The following is a 16,773-nucleotide window of genomic DNA, read 5'->3' on the forward strand; positions in this document are numbered from 1 at the left end:
TGGGTTGTTCCTGTCTTGATGATGGTCCAATCCCGACCGCACCACCTAAGACATCAATGGTCACAAATCAGCACAGTTGTATTTATTTTATTTTTGAATCATATTGATCATCACACTTATTTCAAGAGTTCATATGTTCACATTCAAGTATTCCATATTTTACACCATCATATCATGAAATTGTTACTAGCATTTAAGTCATTCCTGCTTAGGAGGCTTATTGTAGAAATCGGCAGTGAGAACTGGTTCGCTGCGGGCTGCCTAATTCGGCAGCGAAAACTGCATCGCTGTTGGTGCCACAGTTTCATTGCACAACGCACAACTCGGCAGCGAATATTAATTCGCTGCAGGAAGTTCAGTTTTGACAGCGAAACAGAATTTCGCTACACAAGACACAAATCGACAGCGAATATCGATTTGATTTGGTTGCGAAATGACAGGATTGGCTGCAGGAGGTTTGGTTGCGGCAGCGAAACAGAATTTCGCTGCGCAACACACAAATCGGCAGCGAATATCGATTCCCTGCAGGAGGTTCGGTTTCGGCAGCGAAACAGAATTTCATTGCGCAACACATAATTCAGCAGCGAATATCAATAAGCTGTAGGAGGTTCGGTTTGGCCAGCCCATAGTTAAAGCCAGCCCTCTACCATGATTTGTTAGATGTTCTGAAATTGACTTTATTTCACTTGTGTTTGCTAGTTCTCCTAGTTAATTTCAGTTTCCTTCATAGCTGGCTTAGGTCTTAGATCAATTTTTCTTAGGGTTTTTCTTCTTCATTTTCGTTTTTGATTTTAAGGGGAAGAGGAAGGGAGTTTCATGACCCATACCTTCTGAATTTAACTAAGTTTGAGGAAGGTTTGACACTATTCTTTTCTCTTCAGCTGCTGGTTCTCCTCCTTCTTCTTCCTCTCACGTTTTCCAGCTCTCTTTTTCCTCTCCTCTATGCAGCTGCCCACTCCTCTCTCAAGGTCTCATCTCTCCCTCAGAAGTTCACAAGGCAATCTCTACTGGTTTGATTCACGTTTCTGTTGTGAAAGGGGAAGAGAAGAACGACATGCAGCTGCTGGTTTGGGAAGAAGATGGATCATTCGCTCTCTTCTCTTTCTATTTATACTACCCATCAAAAGAAATGGGTTGTTTGAGGGTTGGTTTAGGTATGTTCTTATCCTTGTTTTGGTTTATCTAAAACCAGTTTTACCCTTCCCTCCCAGCTCTGCGTCACTGTTGATTGAGAAATCGGCAGCGAAAACTATATCGCTGCCGATTTCTGCCTCGGCAGCGAAAACTACGTCGCTGCCGATCCAGAAATCGGTAGTAGAAAATGCGTCGCTGCCGATCAAGAAATGGGCAGCGAAAAACTGCGTCACTGTCGATTTCTGTATCGGTAGTGAAGGCTGCGTCGCTGCCAAATCCAGAATCGGCAGCGAAAACTGCGTCTCTGCCGATTTCTGCATCGGCAGCGAAAAATGCATTCATCATCATCTCTCTCTCTATATATATATATATTTTTTTTTTCCTTTGGGTGTTTACAGAGAGACTAGCAAAATATTACAAAGAAAAAGAAACATAAAAACAATGTGAGAAAAAAAAAAAAGAATCAATCTTTATATACAGGATCACCCAATTCAATAGAGTCATGTTCAACTAAAAAATTATCAAAGTAAACTTTCAAGTGATGTCCATTTACCTTGAAAACATTGTCATTCTTTGGATTCTCGATATCACAGGCTCCATATGGATACACATGTTTCACAATAAAAGGACTGCTCCATCTTGATCTTAGTTTTCCAAAAAATAAATGGAGTCGAGAATTATAAAGTAAGACTTTTTGACCAATATTGAATGTTTTTCTTAGTATTTTCTTGTCATGAAACTCTTTGATTCTTGCTTTATGAAATCTTGAATTTTCATATGCATCATTTCTTATTTCTTCAAGCTCATTTATTTGTAATTTTCGCAGCTAACTAGCTTCATCAAGGTTTGAATTGAAAGCTTTAATAGCCCAATAAGCTTTATGTTCAAGTTCCACAAGCAAGTGACAAGGTTTTCCATAGACTAGTCTATAAAGTGTCATACCTAATGATGTTCTATAAGCAGTTCGATAAGCCCAAAGTGCATCATTAAGTCTTAAAGACCAGTCTTTCCGATTAGGGTTCATCGTTTTCTTCAAGATCTGTTTGATCTCCCTATTAGCAAGCTCTACTTGTTGATTAGTACTTAAAAGTGTATGTTTATCAAGGTTTTATATCATCATTTTGCACTTGAAGTATCAATAACTCCTTAACTAAAGCATGTTTTATAATAACAAGTCCAATACTATAAAATGCCTTAATATATGGTAAATGTTCATCTTAAATGCAGGCCTATCACATAAATCAAAGGATTGATTGATGAATTCAACTACTGAAATTGTGAAGATAAAGAGAGGGTGAAGCTTAAAAAAGAGATATTGGTGTAGTCCAAACCGGAACACTGTTCGATAATTGGGTCATATCTCGAGTTTTAGATGTCCAAATGACCTCAATGTTTTACACATATTAGGTAAGACATAGACCTATAACTTTCATATGGAGTCCAAGATTTGAAAAGGCCATTTTCAAGTCCAAATTATAGCAACAACGGAGAAGTCCGAATCTGTTCTGCAGCTTGGACACTGTTCAGAGTTTAGCCCATATCTCGAGTTCTAGGAGTCCAAATGACCTCAATTTTTTTTTCTAGAAAGCTAAGAGAATTTCCTATAACTTTCATGAGTACAGGTGGTTCCAATTCTGATGTTAGCAATTATGTTTTGTTCAGACAAGAAGATAAGGATTGTTACCAAGTCAAGATGTGGCCACCCACTCAACAATTATTCATCAAATCAATAGTTTCAAATTTTAGCCTATAAAAGGAGGTATTTGCCATGCATTTAGACATCTTGGTGTTCAGATCAAGATCATGCTCTAGCTCTCTTTCTTTGTATTTTGTAATGTTTAAGTTTTATTTGATGTTATATTAATCTCTTGTTTATGCTTTTCATTTCCTTTCCTTTATTTATATAATTATGTTCTTATCTTGTTTATTTATGTTTCTTTTTTTCATTATGTTTAGCTAAATCTATTATGTCAAGGTGAAAATGTTACACTAATGATGTAAGAATAAATATAATATAAACTCAATATGGACTTTAATGCTTGATACTAACATGTTTTATATTTATTATCTTGCTCACTTTTAATACCTTGCTTGTTAAATGGTTAATTTAGATTTGTGTTGAACAACCCTTGGTACAACAAATGCTTGGCACTTTTATAGCCCAACCGTATGGTATAACCTACACCTGTGCTATGAAAGGAACTTGATTTGTTGTTAACATAAGTTATCACCATGAATACCTGATAATATTTACAAGTATTGGCATTACTCAAACAAGATAATTAATGTAATCATATTAACAATTATAATCTAAGTGGAACCTCCTTTGTGTGTGGTTTCCAGTTGAGTAATAAGAGTTTATAATATACTTGTTTGAAGTACCATTAGTGGATCCTTTAACATTGACATTTGTTTTTATTATTGTTTAATCCTTACATCAATCTTACATCTCAAAGCTCTCTTTATTATTACTATTACTATTATTAATATCATTACTACTACTACTACTACTATTATTGTTACTACTACTACTACTACTACTACTACTACTAATTATTATTATTATTATTATTATTATTTCTTGTTGTTATTGTTGTTGTTATTGATGTGTTATTGTTATTTATAATTTATATAGTTAACCTCCCTGTAGTTCGACCCCGGTCTTGCCGGGTTATTTATTACTTCGGCACTCCTACACTTGGGAGAAGACATCAAGCTTTTGGTCGTGTCAAGTTTTTGGCGCTGTTGCCGGGGAGGTAAATTCTTGTATAAATTATAATATTTAATTTATTTTCTCTTTTCACTTTTTATTTTATCTAACTCTTGTTTCTTTTGTTTTGTTTTGTTTTGTTTCTTGTTCTTCCCTTTTCTTTTCTTCCTTTTATTCTCTTTTTACACGTGCATGAGAGTTTTGTAACGTACATTAAGTGGTCGACTTTGTAGGGTATTCTCATCATTTTCAGAAAATATGGCCGAAGAAGATAATCAATCGCTTCATAATGAGAATAATGAGAATAACAGTATGAGAACACTTATAGACCACATGAATCCTACAAGAACAAGTGCACCCTCATGCATAGTTTTCCCTCCTAATGCATCCCATTTTAATTTTAAGCCAGACATTATTCAACTTTTACCTTCTTTTCATGGCTTAGACCTAGAAAATCCATACTTGCATTTAAGAGAATTTGAGGAGGTCTGTAATACCTATAATGACTCAAATTGTAGCATAAATACCATTAGATTAAAGCTTTTTCCTTTTTCATTAAAAGATAAAGCTAAAACATCCCTACAAAATTTGAGACCAGGATCTATTCATGCTTAGGATGAAATGCAACAACAATTTTTAAAGAAGTTTTTTCCATCTCACAAAACAAACTCTTTCAAAAGATAAATCATCACTTTCACTCAAAAGCCAAGAGAAACATTTTACCAATGTTGGGATAGGTATCAAGACTTGCTTAATATTTGCCCTCATCATGGTTTTGAAACATGGAGATTGGTTTCACATTTTTATGAAGGTTTAACACCTAGAGATAGGCAAATGGTTGAATTGATGTGCAATGGAACTTTTGAAGATAAAGACCCTAATGAAGCAATAGAGTACCTAAACTTGCTAGCCAAAAATGCTTAAAATTGGGACACCACGGGTACTTATAAGGCACCAAGTAAAACTCAACCTCATACAGCTAGTGGAGGTATGCACAACCTTAGGGAAGATCATGACCTCCAAGCCAAGTTTGCATCTTTAGCTAGAAAAGTCGAAGCACTTGAATTGAAAAAGAGTGGTCAATTAAAATCTGTTCAAGACATTGTGTGTCAAATTTGTGAAACCAAGGAACACTCAACCAATGATTGTCCAACTTTGCCTTCTTTTAGGGAATGTCTCCATGAACAAGCCCATGCTTTAAACAGTTTGCAAAAGCCCAACCATAACCCATACTCACAAACGTATAACCCTGGTTGGAGAAATCACCCAAATTTCAGTTGGAAGAGTGATAGCAATAATACACAAACTTCACAACCACCGTTTCAAGCACACTATAATTTCCAAAATTCTCATGGATATGCACCTCCTTATGCTCCACCTCCTAGAAGAAATCTTGAGGAAACATTGCATGTATTCATTGAAAAGCAGGAGACAATCAACACTCAACTTGCTCAAAGCATGACAGATTTTAAAGATACTCTTGCAAAATTAACATCTGCTCTCAGTTTCCAAGAGAAAGGTAAGTTTCCATCTCAACCACAACAAAATCCAAAGGGGCAATACAATGCGAATACAAGTAGTTTTGGAAGCCAACACATGGATCAAGTCAAATCAGTCATCACTCTTCGTAGTGGTAAGGTTATTAAAAAACCCACTCTTGAACCTTGTGAGAAAGATGAAGAGTCTATCTCTGAGGGTAAGGAAGGGGTTGAACCTGAACATTGCAAAGAAAAGGCTGATTCCCCACCAGCACTCCTATTTCCTCATGCCATGAGCAAACAAAGGAAAGTCAATCACAACTTTGAAATCTTTGAAACTTTCAAACATGTAAGGATCAATATACCTTTGTTGGATGCTATTAAACATGTTCCTCCCTATGCTAAAATTTTGAAAGATCTGTGCACTATGAAGAGAAAACTGAATGTGAAAAATAAAGCCTTTTTAGCCGAACAAGTAAGTGCTATTCTTCAAAACAATAATGCTTTGAAATATAAAGACCCTAGTTGTCCTACAATTTCTTGCTTTATTGGAGAACATAAAATTGAAAGAGCCTTACTTGATCTTGGAGCTAGTGTGAATTTACTTCCATATTCAGTCTTTCAAAGTCTCAACTAGGTGATTTAAAACCAACCTCTGTAACTCTTTTACTTGCTGATAGATCTGTAAAAGTGCCTAGAGGAATAGTTGAGGATGTGTTAGTACAAGTTGATAAATTCATTTACCCTGTAGATATTGTTGTCTTGGATACACAACCTGTTGAAGCATGTAATTCAATTCCTGTCATTTTAGGACATCCATTTCTTGCCACTTCTAATGCATTGATTAATTGTAGGAATGGACTGATGAAGCTATCATTTGGAAACCTGACATTGGAGATGAATATTTTCAACATTTTCAAGCAACCTGGAGATGATAATCAGGAAGTGGACTTTATTGAAAAATTAGTTCATGATTAATTTCAAACCACTTCTAGTGAAACTGAGATTGATGAATCTGATGATTTGTAAATGGTCTATTTTCAGGAAGAATCAAAGGCATGTAATTGGAGACCACAAATTGAAGAATTGCCACCATGATCAATTGAGTCCATACCTTCAAGTATTAGCTTTATTCGAATAAGATAACTAATGTAATCATGTTAACAATTTATAATCTGATTGGAACCTCCTTTATGTGTGGTTTCCAATTGAATAATAAGAGTTTATATTATACTTGTTTGAAGTACCATGAGTGGATCCTCTAACCTTGACATTTGTTTTTATCGTTGTTTAATCTTTACATTAATCTTTCATCACAAAGTTCTCATTAATTTCTTCATCTTCTTCTTCTTTATTATTGTTGTTGTTATTATTATTATTATTAACTGTTCATAAACTCAGTATATAGGCTGGAAACCTGTGACCCGATCTTTTAGATCATTCTCAGGTATAACAACGCCACGTACTGAGTATTATTATTATTATTGTTATTACTATTACTAGTACTACTATTGTTATTATTATCGTTATTATTGTTATTGTTGTGTTGTTATTTATAATTTATACAATTAACCTCTCTGTGGTTCGACCCTGGTCTTGCCGGGTTATTTATTACTTCGACACTCCTGCACTTGGGAGAAGACATCAAGCTTTTGGTCGTGTCAGAGGGATCGAAACTTTGATTCGTACCTAGTAAGGTATTTTAAACCTGCTCTTATGAGTCATTTCAAGTTGATTATGAATTGATGCATGAATGTTAATTTATAGATTTTAGTTCTTATACTTAAATTGAGGAAAAAGTATGAGTTGCTAAATTAAAGAACTTCATGTGTTGTGTGTAAATGGAAAGGCTGACAAATCTGGACAGTTTCGTCTCTTGACTTTCAGAGAGATTTCGGGTAGAAGGATGAAAGAATTAGGATCAGATTCCTTATAGAAATTGTATTTTTGAATGTTGGCTAACTAATGAAATTGGTCTTGCTCAATTTGGAGTTGTAGAACTCCAGCTATAAGTCACCAACTGAGACAGTAACAGTTCAAAAATGAGACAATGATAATTCAAGGTCTAAACAGTAATCGTTGGACAGTAACAGTTCAAAAATGAGACAATGATAATTCAAGGTCTAAACAGTAATCGTTGGACAGTAACAGTTCAAAAACGAGACAGTAACAGTTCAAAAACGAGACAGTGACAGTTCAATGTCTAGACAGTAACCGTTGGACAATGACACTTCAATGTCTGGACAGTAACCGTTGGACAGTGACAGCTTAAAAACGAGACAGTAATTGTTCAAAAATGAGACAGTGACAGTTCAATGTCTAGACAGTAACAGTCGGACAGTGACAGTTCAATGTCTATACAGTGACAGCTCCAAAATGAGACAGTAATAGTTCAAAAATGAGACAGTAACAGTTCGGATTTAAGAAAAAATAGTTCAAATATATATATATATATATATATATATATATATATATATATTTGACAATATTAATGGGTGAAATAAGAAAAACGTAAACTATTAAAAAAAAATGATGTCTGAAAGAAAGACTTATTAGTTGTTGATATGTTTATAATAAAACATATCCTTGAGTAAGGAGAACTTATGGGATAAACCTGTAAATTTCAGAAGGGACCACGGGCGTGGTGTAATAGCAATAACAGTAGCAAAGGAGTACAAGTAGAGCTTCTATTGCAGGTAGGTGAATCGCACATATACTTCCTAGTTAATTTCCATGATTTATTTATATTACCAATATGAAATGTGAATTACTGAATATATGGGTATTCAAGGTGAAAAGTTGTGTGAATTGCAAAATGATGAAATTATCACTAACAAAGGAAATATGAGAAGTACAATTTGAGGCAACTAGCATATATTTAGTGTATGTTAGGATCCCTGGTAAGGGGATCACCACAATTGGACTAGCATACATTTAGTGTATGTTAGGATCCTGGGTAAGGGAATCACCATGTATGGACTAGCATACATTTAGTGTATGTTAGGATCCCGGGTAAGGGGATCACCATGTATCGGCTAACATACATTTAGTGTATGCTAGGATCCTGGGTAACGGGATTACCATGTATCGGCTAGTATATATTTAGTGTATGTTAGGATCCCGGGTAAGGGGATCGCCACGATTGGACTAGCATACATTTTGTAACAACCCGGCTTTACAAGCCCAAAACACAGTAAATTTTTTTTTTTTTTTATATATGCATTCAATCCACATGGTGCCGGCAATCAATGGATCTAAATCCTCACATCATCAAAATACAATCCATACAATCAACATTTCATTTCAAAGTGAAACTTACACAAACACGTAATATTAAGGTTGCTTGATTTGAAGTTCATATTAAAAATATATACATAAACATGAGTTTGCAGTCTTAACCTACTAATAGGCATCACAATTTTAAACAAAAAGGATCTAATAAAAGTTATACATTCAGTACATTGATCCCTACAAAATACATTGTGATTTAAAATACATCTACATAATTCCTTGCAAAAGTAGGTTCCCGTGTATCGGGTTTCCTAGGCATCTCGTTGGTGTGAAGTCCCTGCAGCAGTACAAACATTTAAGAGAATGCAAACACTTAATAATAATAAGAATGGTAACTAACGGTTTGGCAATTATGTAAAGCATTAACAATTATAATTTCTTCATGTATTTGCTATACAACAAGTAGTACATATAGATACACAAGTTTTCGGATGCCGTTCGCTAAAACTAGTCATTCATTTGTGTCGGCCATCCATCCGGATTCCATGACGAAAGTTGCGTCGCTGCCGATCCCAAAATCGGCAGCAGAAACTGCATTGCTGCCGATCAAGGAATTGGCAGCGAAAACTGTGTCGCTGCCGATCCAGAATCGGCAGCGGAATCTGCGTCGCTGCCGATTTCTGTATCGGCAGCGGAATCTGCGTCGCTGCCGATCCAGAATCGGCAGCGCAATCTGCGTCGCTGCCGATTTCTGTATCGGCAGCGGAATCTGCGTCGCTGCCGATCCAGAATCGGCAGCGCAATCTGCATCGCTGCCGATCCAGAATCGGCAGCGCAATCTGCGTCGCTGTCGATCCACAATCGGCACCGCAATCTGCGTCGCTGCCGATTTCTGTATCGGCAGTGAATACAGTGTCGCTGCCGATCCAGAATCGGCAGCAGAAACTGCGTCGCTTCCGATTTCTGCATCGGCAGCGGAGTCCCTCTTTTATCCCGGCCATCCATCCATTTGGATGCCATTAGCCGAAGCTAATCAGTCCTTCATCCCGGCCATCCATTCGGACGCCATTAGCGAAAGCTAATCATTCTTTATCCCGGCCATCCGTTCGGATGCCATTAGCCGAAGCTAATCAATCCTTCATCCCGGCCATCCATTCGGATGCCATTAGCCGAAGCTAATCAATCCTTCATCCCGGCCATCCATTCGGACGCCATTAGCCTAAGCTAATCATTCTTTATCCCGGCCATCCGTTCGGATGCCATTAGCCGAAGCTAATCAATCCTTCATCCCGGCCATCCATTCGGACGCCATTAGCCAAAGCTAATCATTCTTTGTCCCGGCCATCCGTTTGGATGCCATTAGCCGAAGCTAATCACTCTTTTGTCCCGGCCATCCATTCGGATGCCATTAGCCAAAGCTAATCAATCTTTAATCAACATTTAAGCGTTCAACAATCTAATATCGGTTCTAACAATATGATAGTGCTCAAGTTAAAATATTTCAAGATTCAACGTAAGAAAAAGGAAGGTGCAAGTCACCTACCTGCTCCACCTGTGGGTCGTTCCTGTCTTGATGATGGTCCAATCCCGACCGCACCACCTAAGACATCAATGGTCACAAATCAGCACAGTTGTATTTATTTTATTTTTTAATCATATTCATCATCACACTTATTTCAAGAGTTCATATTCAAGTGTTCCATATTTTACACCATCATATCATGAAATTGTTACTAGCATTTAAATCATTCCTGCCTAGGAGGCTTATAGTAGGAATCAGCAGCGAGAACTGGTTCGCTGCGGGCTGCCCAATTCTGCAGCGAGAACTGGTTCGCTGCAGGCTGGCAGTTCGGCAGCGACAACTGTTTCGCTGCTGGCAGCCCGTTCGGCAGCGAAAACTGCATCGCTGTTGGTGCCACAGTTTCGCTGCACAACGCACAACTCGGCAGCGAATATCAATTCGCTGCAGGAAGTTCAGTTTCGGCAGCGAAACAGAATTTCGCTGCACAACACACAATTCGGCAGCGAATATCAATTCGCTGAATTTCGCTGCGCAATACACAAATCGGCAGTGAATATCGATTCGCTGCAGGAGGTTCGGTTGCGGCAGCGAAACAGGATTTCGCTGCGCAACACACAATTCGGCAGCGAATATCAATTCGCTGCAGGAGGTTCGGTTGCGGCAGCGAAACAGAATTTCGCTGCGCAACACACAATTCGGCAGCGAATATCAATTCGCTGCAGGAGGTTCAGTCACGGCAGCGAAACATAATTTCGCTGCGGCAGCGAATATCGATTCGCTGCAGGAGGTTCGGTTGCGGCAGCGAAACAGAATTTCGCTGCGCAACACACAATTCGGAACCATCAATTTCAGCACATAGTTCTTCAACAAAAATTCCAGCAACAACATCACAGCAAAACACATTAATTTCAGCAACAATTATCACAGCAAAACCCATTAATTTCAGCAACAATTATCACAGCAAAACCCATTAATTTCAGCAACAATCATCACTACAGAACATATTAATTCCAGCAGCAACGTCACAGCAGAAAACATTAAATTGCAGCAACAACATCACAGCAGAACACATTGATTTTAGCAACAATCATCACAGAAAAACACATTAATTCCAGCAGCAACATCACAGCAGAAAGCATTAAATTTCAGCAGAACACACACACACATGCATGCTGGCCTACCCCATAGTTAAAGCCAGCCTTCTACCATAATTGTTAGATGTTCTGAAATTGACTTTATTTCACTTCTGTTTGCTAGTTGTCCTAGTTAATTTCAGTTTCCCTCATAGCTAGCTTAGGTCTTAGATCAATTTTTCTTAGGGTTTTTCTTCTTCATTTTCGTTTTTGATCTTAAGGGGGAGAGGAAAGGGAGTTTCATGACCCATACCTCCTTAATTTAACTAAGTTTGAGGAAGGTTTGACACTATTCTTTTATCTTCAGCTGCTGGTTCTCCTCCTTCTTCTTCCTCTCACGTTTTCCAGCTCTCTTTTTCCTCTCCTCTATGCAGCTGCCCACTCCTCTCTCAAGATCTCATCTTTCCCTCACAAGCTCACAAGTTAATCTCTACTAGTTTGATTCACGTTTCTGTTGTGAAAGGGGAAGGGAAGAATGCATGCAGCTGGTTTGGGAAGAAGATGGGTCATTCTCTCTCCCCTCTTTGTATTTATACTACCCATCAAATGAAATGGGTTGTTTGGGGGTTGGTTTAGGTGTATCCTTATCCTTGTTTGGTTTATCTAAAACCAGTTTTACCCCTCCCTCCCAGCTCTGCATCACTGCTGATTGAGAAATCGGCAGCGAAAACTGCATCGCTGCCGAATTCTGCATCGGCAGCGAAAACTGCGTCGCTGCCGATTTCTGCATCGGCAGCGAAATCCGCGTCGCTGCCAAATCCAGAATCGGCAGCGAAAACTGCGTCGCTGTCGATTGCTGCATCGGCAGCGAAACTGCGCTGCTGCCAAATCCAGAATCGGCAGCGAAAACTGTGTCGCTGCCGATTTCTGCATCGGCAGCAAAAACTGTATTCATCATCATCTCTCTCTCTCTCTAAATATATATATTTTCATTTGGGTGTTTACACTACTATTGAATGATTTTAATGTGCATGTGTTGTTTGATCCGGGTGCCACCCACTCATTCATTGCTAAGAGAATTGTTGCTAAATTGAGAAAGGAAGTAGAAATAGTAGAGAAGGGATTTGTAATTGGAACTCCAATGGGAAACATGGTTGAAACAAATATTGTATATGTGGATGTGGGGGTTAGTTTATCCGGGTATGAAACAGAAGTAGACTTGATTCCCTTAGAGCTGCATGATTTTGACATAATATTAGGCATGGATTGGTTGAGTAAATACAAGGCTCTAATAGATTGTTATGCTAAAACTGTTACTTTCCAAACACTTAAGGGCGAGAAAATGACTTTTGAAGGAGAGAGAGTTATCAAACAGAATGCTTTAATATCGGTGGTAACAGCTCAAAAACTTTTAAGAAAGGGATGTACGGGATACCTCGCATACATCTTAAACTCTGATGATGAAGGTCCACTATTGAAGGATATTCCTGTGGTGAAGGATTTCCCAGATGTGTTTCCTGAAGAACTACCAGGACTACCCCCGGAGCGAGAGGTAGAGGTGTCTATAGACACTTTTCCTGGAGTCCCACCCATAGCCCAACAACCGTATCGGATGGCTCCAGCAGAACTGAACGAGTTAAAGACTCAATTACAGGAATTATTAGACAAAGGGTTCATACGGCCTAGTAATTCTCCTTGGGGAGCACCGGTCCTATTTGTAAGAAAGAAGGATGGAACCCATAGACTTTGTATTGACTATAGACAGTTGAACAAAATAACAATGAAAAACAAGTATCCGTTACCTCGGATAGATGATTTGTCCGACCAATTAAAAGGAGCGAGGGCATTTTCGAAGATAGATATGAGATCAGGGTACTATCAGATGAAGATTAAAGAAGCGGACGTAGCAAAGACCGCATTTAGAACTCGTTACGGACACTATGAATTTTTGGTGTTACCGTTCGGGTTGACGAACGCCCCAGCCCTCTTCATGGACTTGATGAATCGGGTTTTTCAACCATACCTGGATAAGTTTGTGGTGGTATTCATTGATGATATATTGGTGTACTCGAATTCTTTCGAGGAGCACGAGGAACACTTGAGACAAACCTTACAAACCTTGAGGGATCACCAGCTATATGCAAAACTGAGTAAATGTGAATTTTGGCTGAAAAGAGTGACGTTTCTGGGACATGTCATTTCAGCTGAAGGTGTTTTTGTCGACCCCCAAAAAGTTGAAGCAGTCTTGAAATGGGAAAGACCGACTTCGGTCACTGAAATACGTAGTTTCCTGGGACTTGCAGGATACTATCGGAGATTTATCGAAGGTTTTTCCCTGATTGCAACCCCTTTGACCCAGCTAACTAGGAAGGATAAGAAATGGGTGTGGTCGGAAGAATGTGAGGCAAGCTTCCAAGAATTGAAGAGGAGGCTCACCACTGCTCCAGTGTTAACTCTCCCCTCAGGGACCGAGGGTTTTGTGGTATATAGTGATGCCTCGGGGAAGGGATTGGGTTGTGTTTTGATGCAACATGGGAAGGTGATCGCCTATGCATCAAGGCAATTAAAGACTCATGAGGTGAACTACCCGGTGCACGACCTGGAGTTGGCAGCTGTAGTATTTGCCTTGAGGATATGGAGACACTATTTGTATGGGTCTCGAACCCAAATTTTTACTGATCATAAGAGCCTGAAGTATCTGATGTCGTAAAAGGAGTTGAACATGCCCAATTCCATGACAAGGTGGGGTCCAAGATTAGAAAGAATGTGGAGGCCGGGGTAGAAATGAAATTCCGAGTAGCGGATGATGGGTCCTTGATGATGGGACAACGGTTGTACATGCCTAATGACGAAACAGTCAAACGAATGGTTCTACAAGAAGCACACGAGTCCAAGTTCTCCATACATCCTGGCAGCACTAAGATGTATCGAGACCTGAAACACCTCTATTGGTGGCCTAATATGAAAAGGGAAATAGCTGAGTATGTGTCAAAGTGTGGGATATGTCAACAAGTCAAGGTTGAACACCAAAGGCCTGCGGGACCATTACAACCATTACAAATTCCAGAATGGAAGTGGGAGATGATCACCATGGATTTCGTGTCGGGATTTCCCAAAAGGAGGAAAGGAAATGATGCGATATGGGTCATTGTAGATCTGTTGACGAAATCCGCACTATTCTTACCTATAAAGATGACCGACTCGGTGGACAAGCTTGCCAAAATCTACGTAAATGAGGTGGTACGACTTCATGGGATTCCGGTGTCCATTGTATCGGATCGAGATCCCAGGTTCACCTCTCGACTTTGGCCGAGCATACAACATGCCTTGGGGACAAGATTGGACATGAGCACTGCGTTTCACCCTCAAACGGATGGCCAGTCAGAAAGAGTCATCCAAGTCTTGGAAGACCTATTACGGGCTTGTGTGCTAGAATTTGGAGGAAACTGGGAGGAACACATGGCATTGGTGGAGTTCACGTATAACAATAGTCACAAGCCACAATAGGGATGGCCCCATATGAAGCCTTGTATGGTAGGAGGTGCAGAACTCCTTTGTGTTGGGAGGAAATTGGGGACCGGAAGTTATATGGTGCAGAGTTGGTCCAAGTCACCACGGAGAAAGTGAGAACTATCAGGGATCGCATCAAAGCCGCACAGGATAGACAGAAGAAGTATGTCGATGTGAGGAGAAGACCTCTCGAGTTCAGTACGGGGGACCAGGTGTTCCTGAAAGTAGCCCCATGGAAGAACATGTTACGGTTTGGATTAAAAGGGAAGTTAACTCCCCGCTTCATCGGACCCTTCAAAATCTTACAACGAGTAGGACCAGTAGCCTACAAGGTAGATTTGCCCCCACAGCTAGCCAAGGTCCATGATGTGTTCCATGTCTCCTTGTTAAGGAAGGCTGACGTGGACCCCGCCCGAGTTCTACCCCAGGTCCCAGTAGAAGTTAAGGAAGACTTAACACTGGAATTGAGACCCATAAGGATACTAGATCAAGAAGTGAAGGAGTTACGGAGCAAAAAGATCCCCATCGTCAGAATCTTATGGCGAAATGCTCAAGTAGAAGAGGAAACTTGGGAGAGGGAGGCGGAGATGAGGAAAAAGTACCCCAATTTATTTGAACTACCAGGTATGGAGTGTGAAACTTCTTAAATTTCGAGGACGAAATTCATATTTAGGAGGGGAGAATGTAAACACCCAAATGAAAATATATATATTTAGAGAGAGAGAGAGATGATGATGAATACAGTTTTCGCTGCCGATGCAGAAATCGGCAGCAATGCAGTTTTTGCTGCCGATTCTGGATTGGGCAGCGACGCGGATTTCGCTGCCGATGCAGAAATCGGCAGCGACGCGGATTTCGCTGCCGATGCAGAATTCGACAGCGATGCAGTTTTCACTGCCGATTTCTCAATCAGCAGTGATGCAGAGCTGGGAGGGAGGGGTAAAACTGGTTTTAGATAAACCAAACAAGGATAAGGATACACCTAAACCAACCCCCAAACAACCCATTTCATTTGATGGGTAGTATAAATACAAAGAGGGGAGAGAGAATGACCCATCTTCTTCCCAAACCAGCAGCTGCATGCATTCTTCCCATCCCCTTTCACAACAGAAACGTGAATCAAACTAGTAGAGATTAACTTGTGAGCTTGTGAGGGAAAGATGAGATCTTGAGAGAGGAGTGGGCAGCTGCATAGAGGAGAGGAAAAATAGAGCTGGAAAATGTGAGAGGAAGAAGAAGGAGGAGAACCAGCAGCTGAAGATAAAAGAATAGTGTCAAACCTTCCTCAAACTTAGTTAAATTTAATGCTTTCTGCTGTGATGTTGCTGCTGGAATTAATGTGTTTTTTTGTGATGATTGTTGCTGAAATCAATGTGTTCTGCTGTGATGTTGTTACTGCAATTTAATGTTTTCTGCTGTGACGTTGCTGCTGGAATTAATATGTTCTGCTGTGATGATTGTTGCTGAAATTAATGTGTTTTGTTGTGATGTTGTTGCTGAAATTTAACGTGTTCTGCTGTGATGTTGTTGCTGGAATTTTTGTTGAAGAACTATGTGCTGAAATTGATGGTTCCGAATTGTGTGTTGCGCAGCGAAATTCTGTTTCGCTGCCGCAACCGAACCTCCTGCAGCGAATCGATATTCGCTGCCGATTTGTGTATTGCGCAGCGAAATTCTGTTTCGCTGCCGCAACCGAACCTCCTGCAGCGAATCGATATTCGCTGCCGATTTGTGTATTGCGCAGCGAAATTCTGTTTCGCTGCCGCGACGGAACCTCCTGCAGCGAATTGATATTCGCTGCCGAATTGTGTGTTGCGCAGCGAAATTCTGTTTCGCTGCCGCGACCGAACCTCCTGCAGCGAATCGATATTCGCTGCCGATTTGTGTATTGCGCAGCGAAATTCTGTTTCGCTGCCGCGACTGAACCTTCTGCAGCGAATTGATATTCGTTGTCGAATAGTGTGTTGCGCAGCGAAATTCTGTTTCGCTGCCGCAACCGAACCTCCTGCAGCGAATCGATATTTGCTGCCGATTTGTGTGTTGTGCAGCGAAATTCTGTTTCGCTGCCGAAACCGAACCTCCTGCAGCGAATCGATATTCGCTGCCGATTTGTGT

At 39.8% G+C, this 16,773-nt stretch overlaps 1 protein-coding gene across 1 annotated transcript in view; it reads left to right on the forward strand.

Annotated features, from left to right (window-relative positions):
- Positions 1 to 433: 433 nt before the first annotated feature.
- The window catches only part of LOC140954570 (uncharacterized), a 93,696-nt gene continuing 77,356 nt past the window's right edge, over positions 434 to 16,773 (forward strand). Inside the window, exons 1-4 of the mRNA XM_073404616.1 lie at positions 434 to 455; positions 3,770 to 3,890; positions 5,050 to 5,363; positions 5,460 to 5,670. Of these exons, the coding sequence (XP_073260717.1) occupies positions 434 to 455; positions 3,770 to 3,890; positions 5,050 to 5,363; positions 5,460 to 5,670 (668 nt within the window). The remainder of the gene's footprint in view (positions 456 to 3,769; positions 3,891 to 5,049; positions 5,364 to 5,459; positions 5,671 to 16,773) is intronic.

Source organism: Populus alba, chromosome 14 (genome assembly GCF_005239225.2).
Source record: "Populus alba chromosome 14, ASM523922v2, whole genome shotgun sequence".
NCBI lineage: Eukaryota > Viridiplantae > Streptophyta > Magnoliopsida > Malpighiales > Salicaceae > Populus > Populus alba.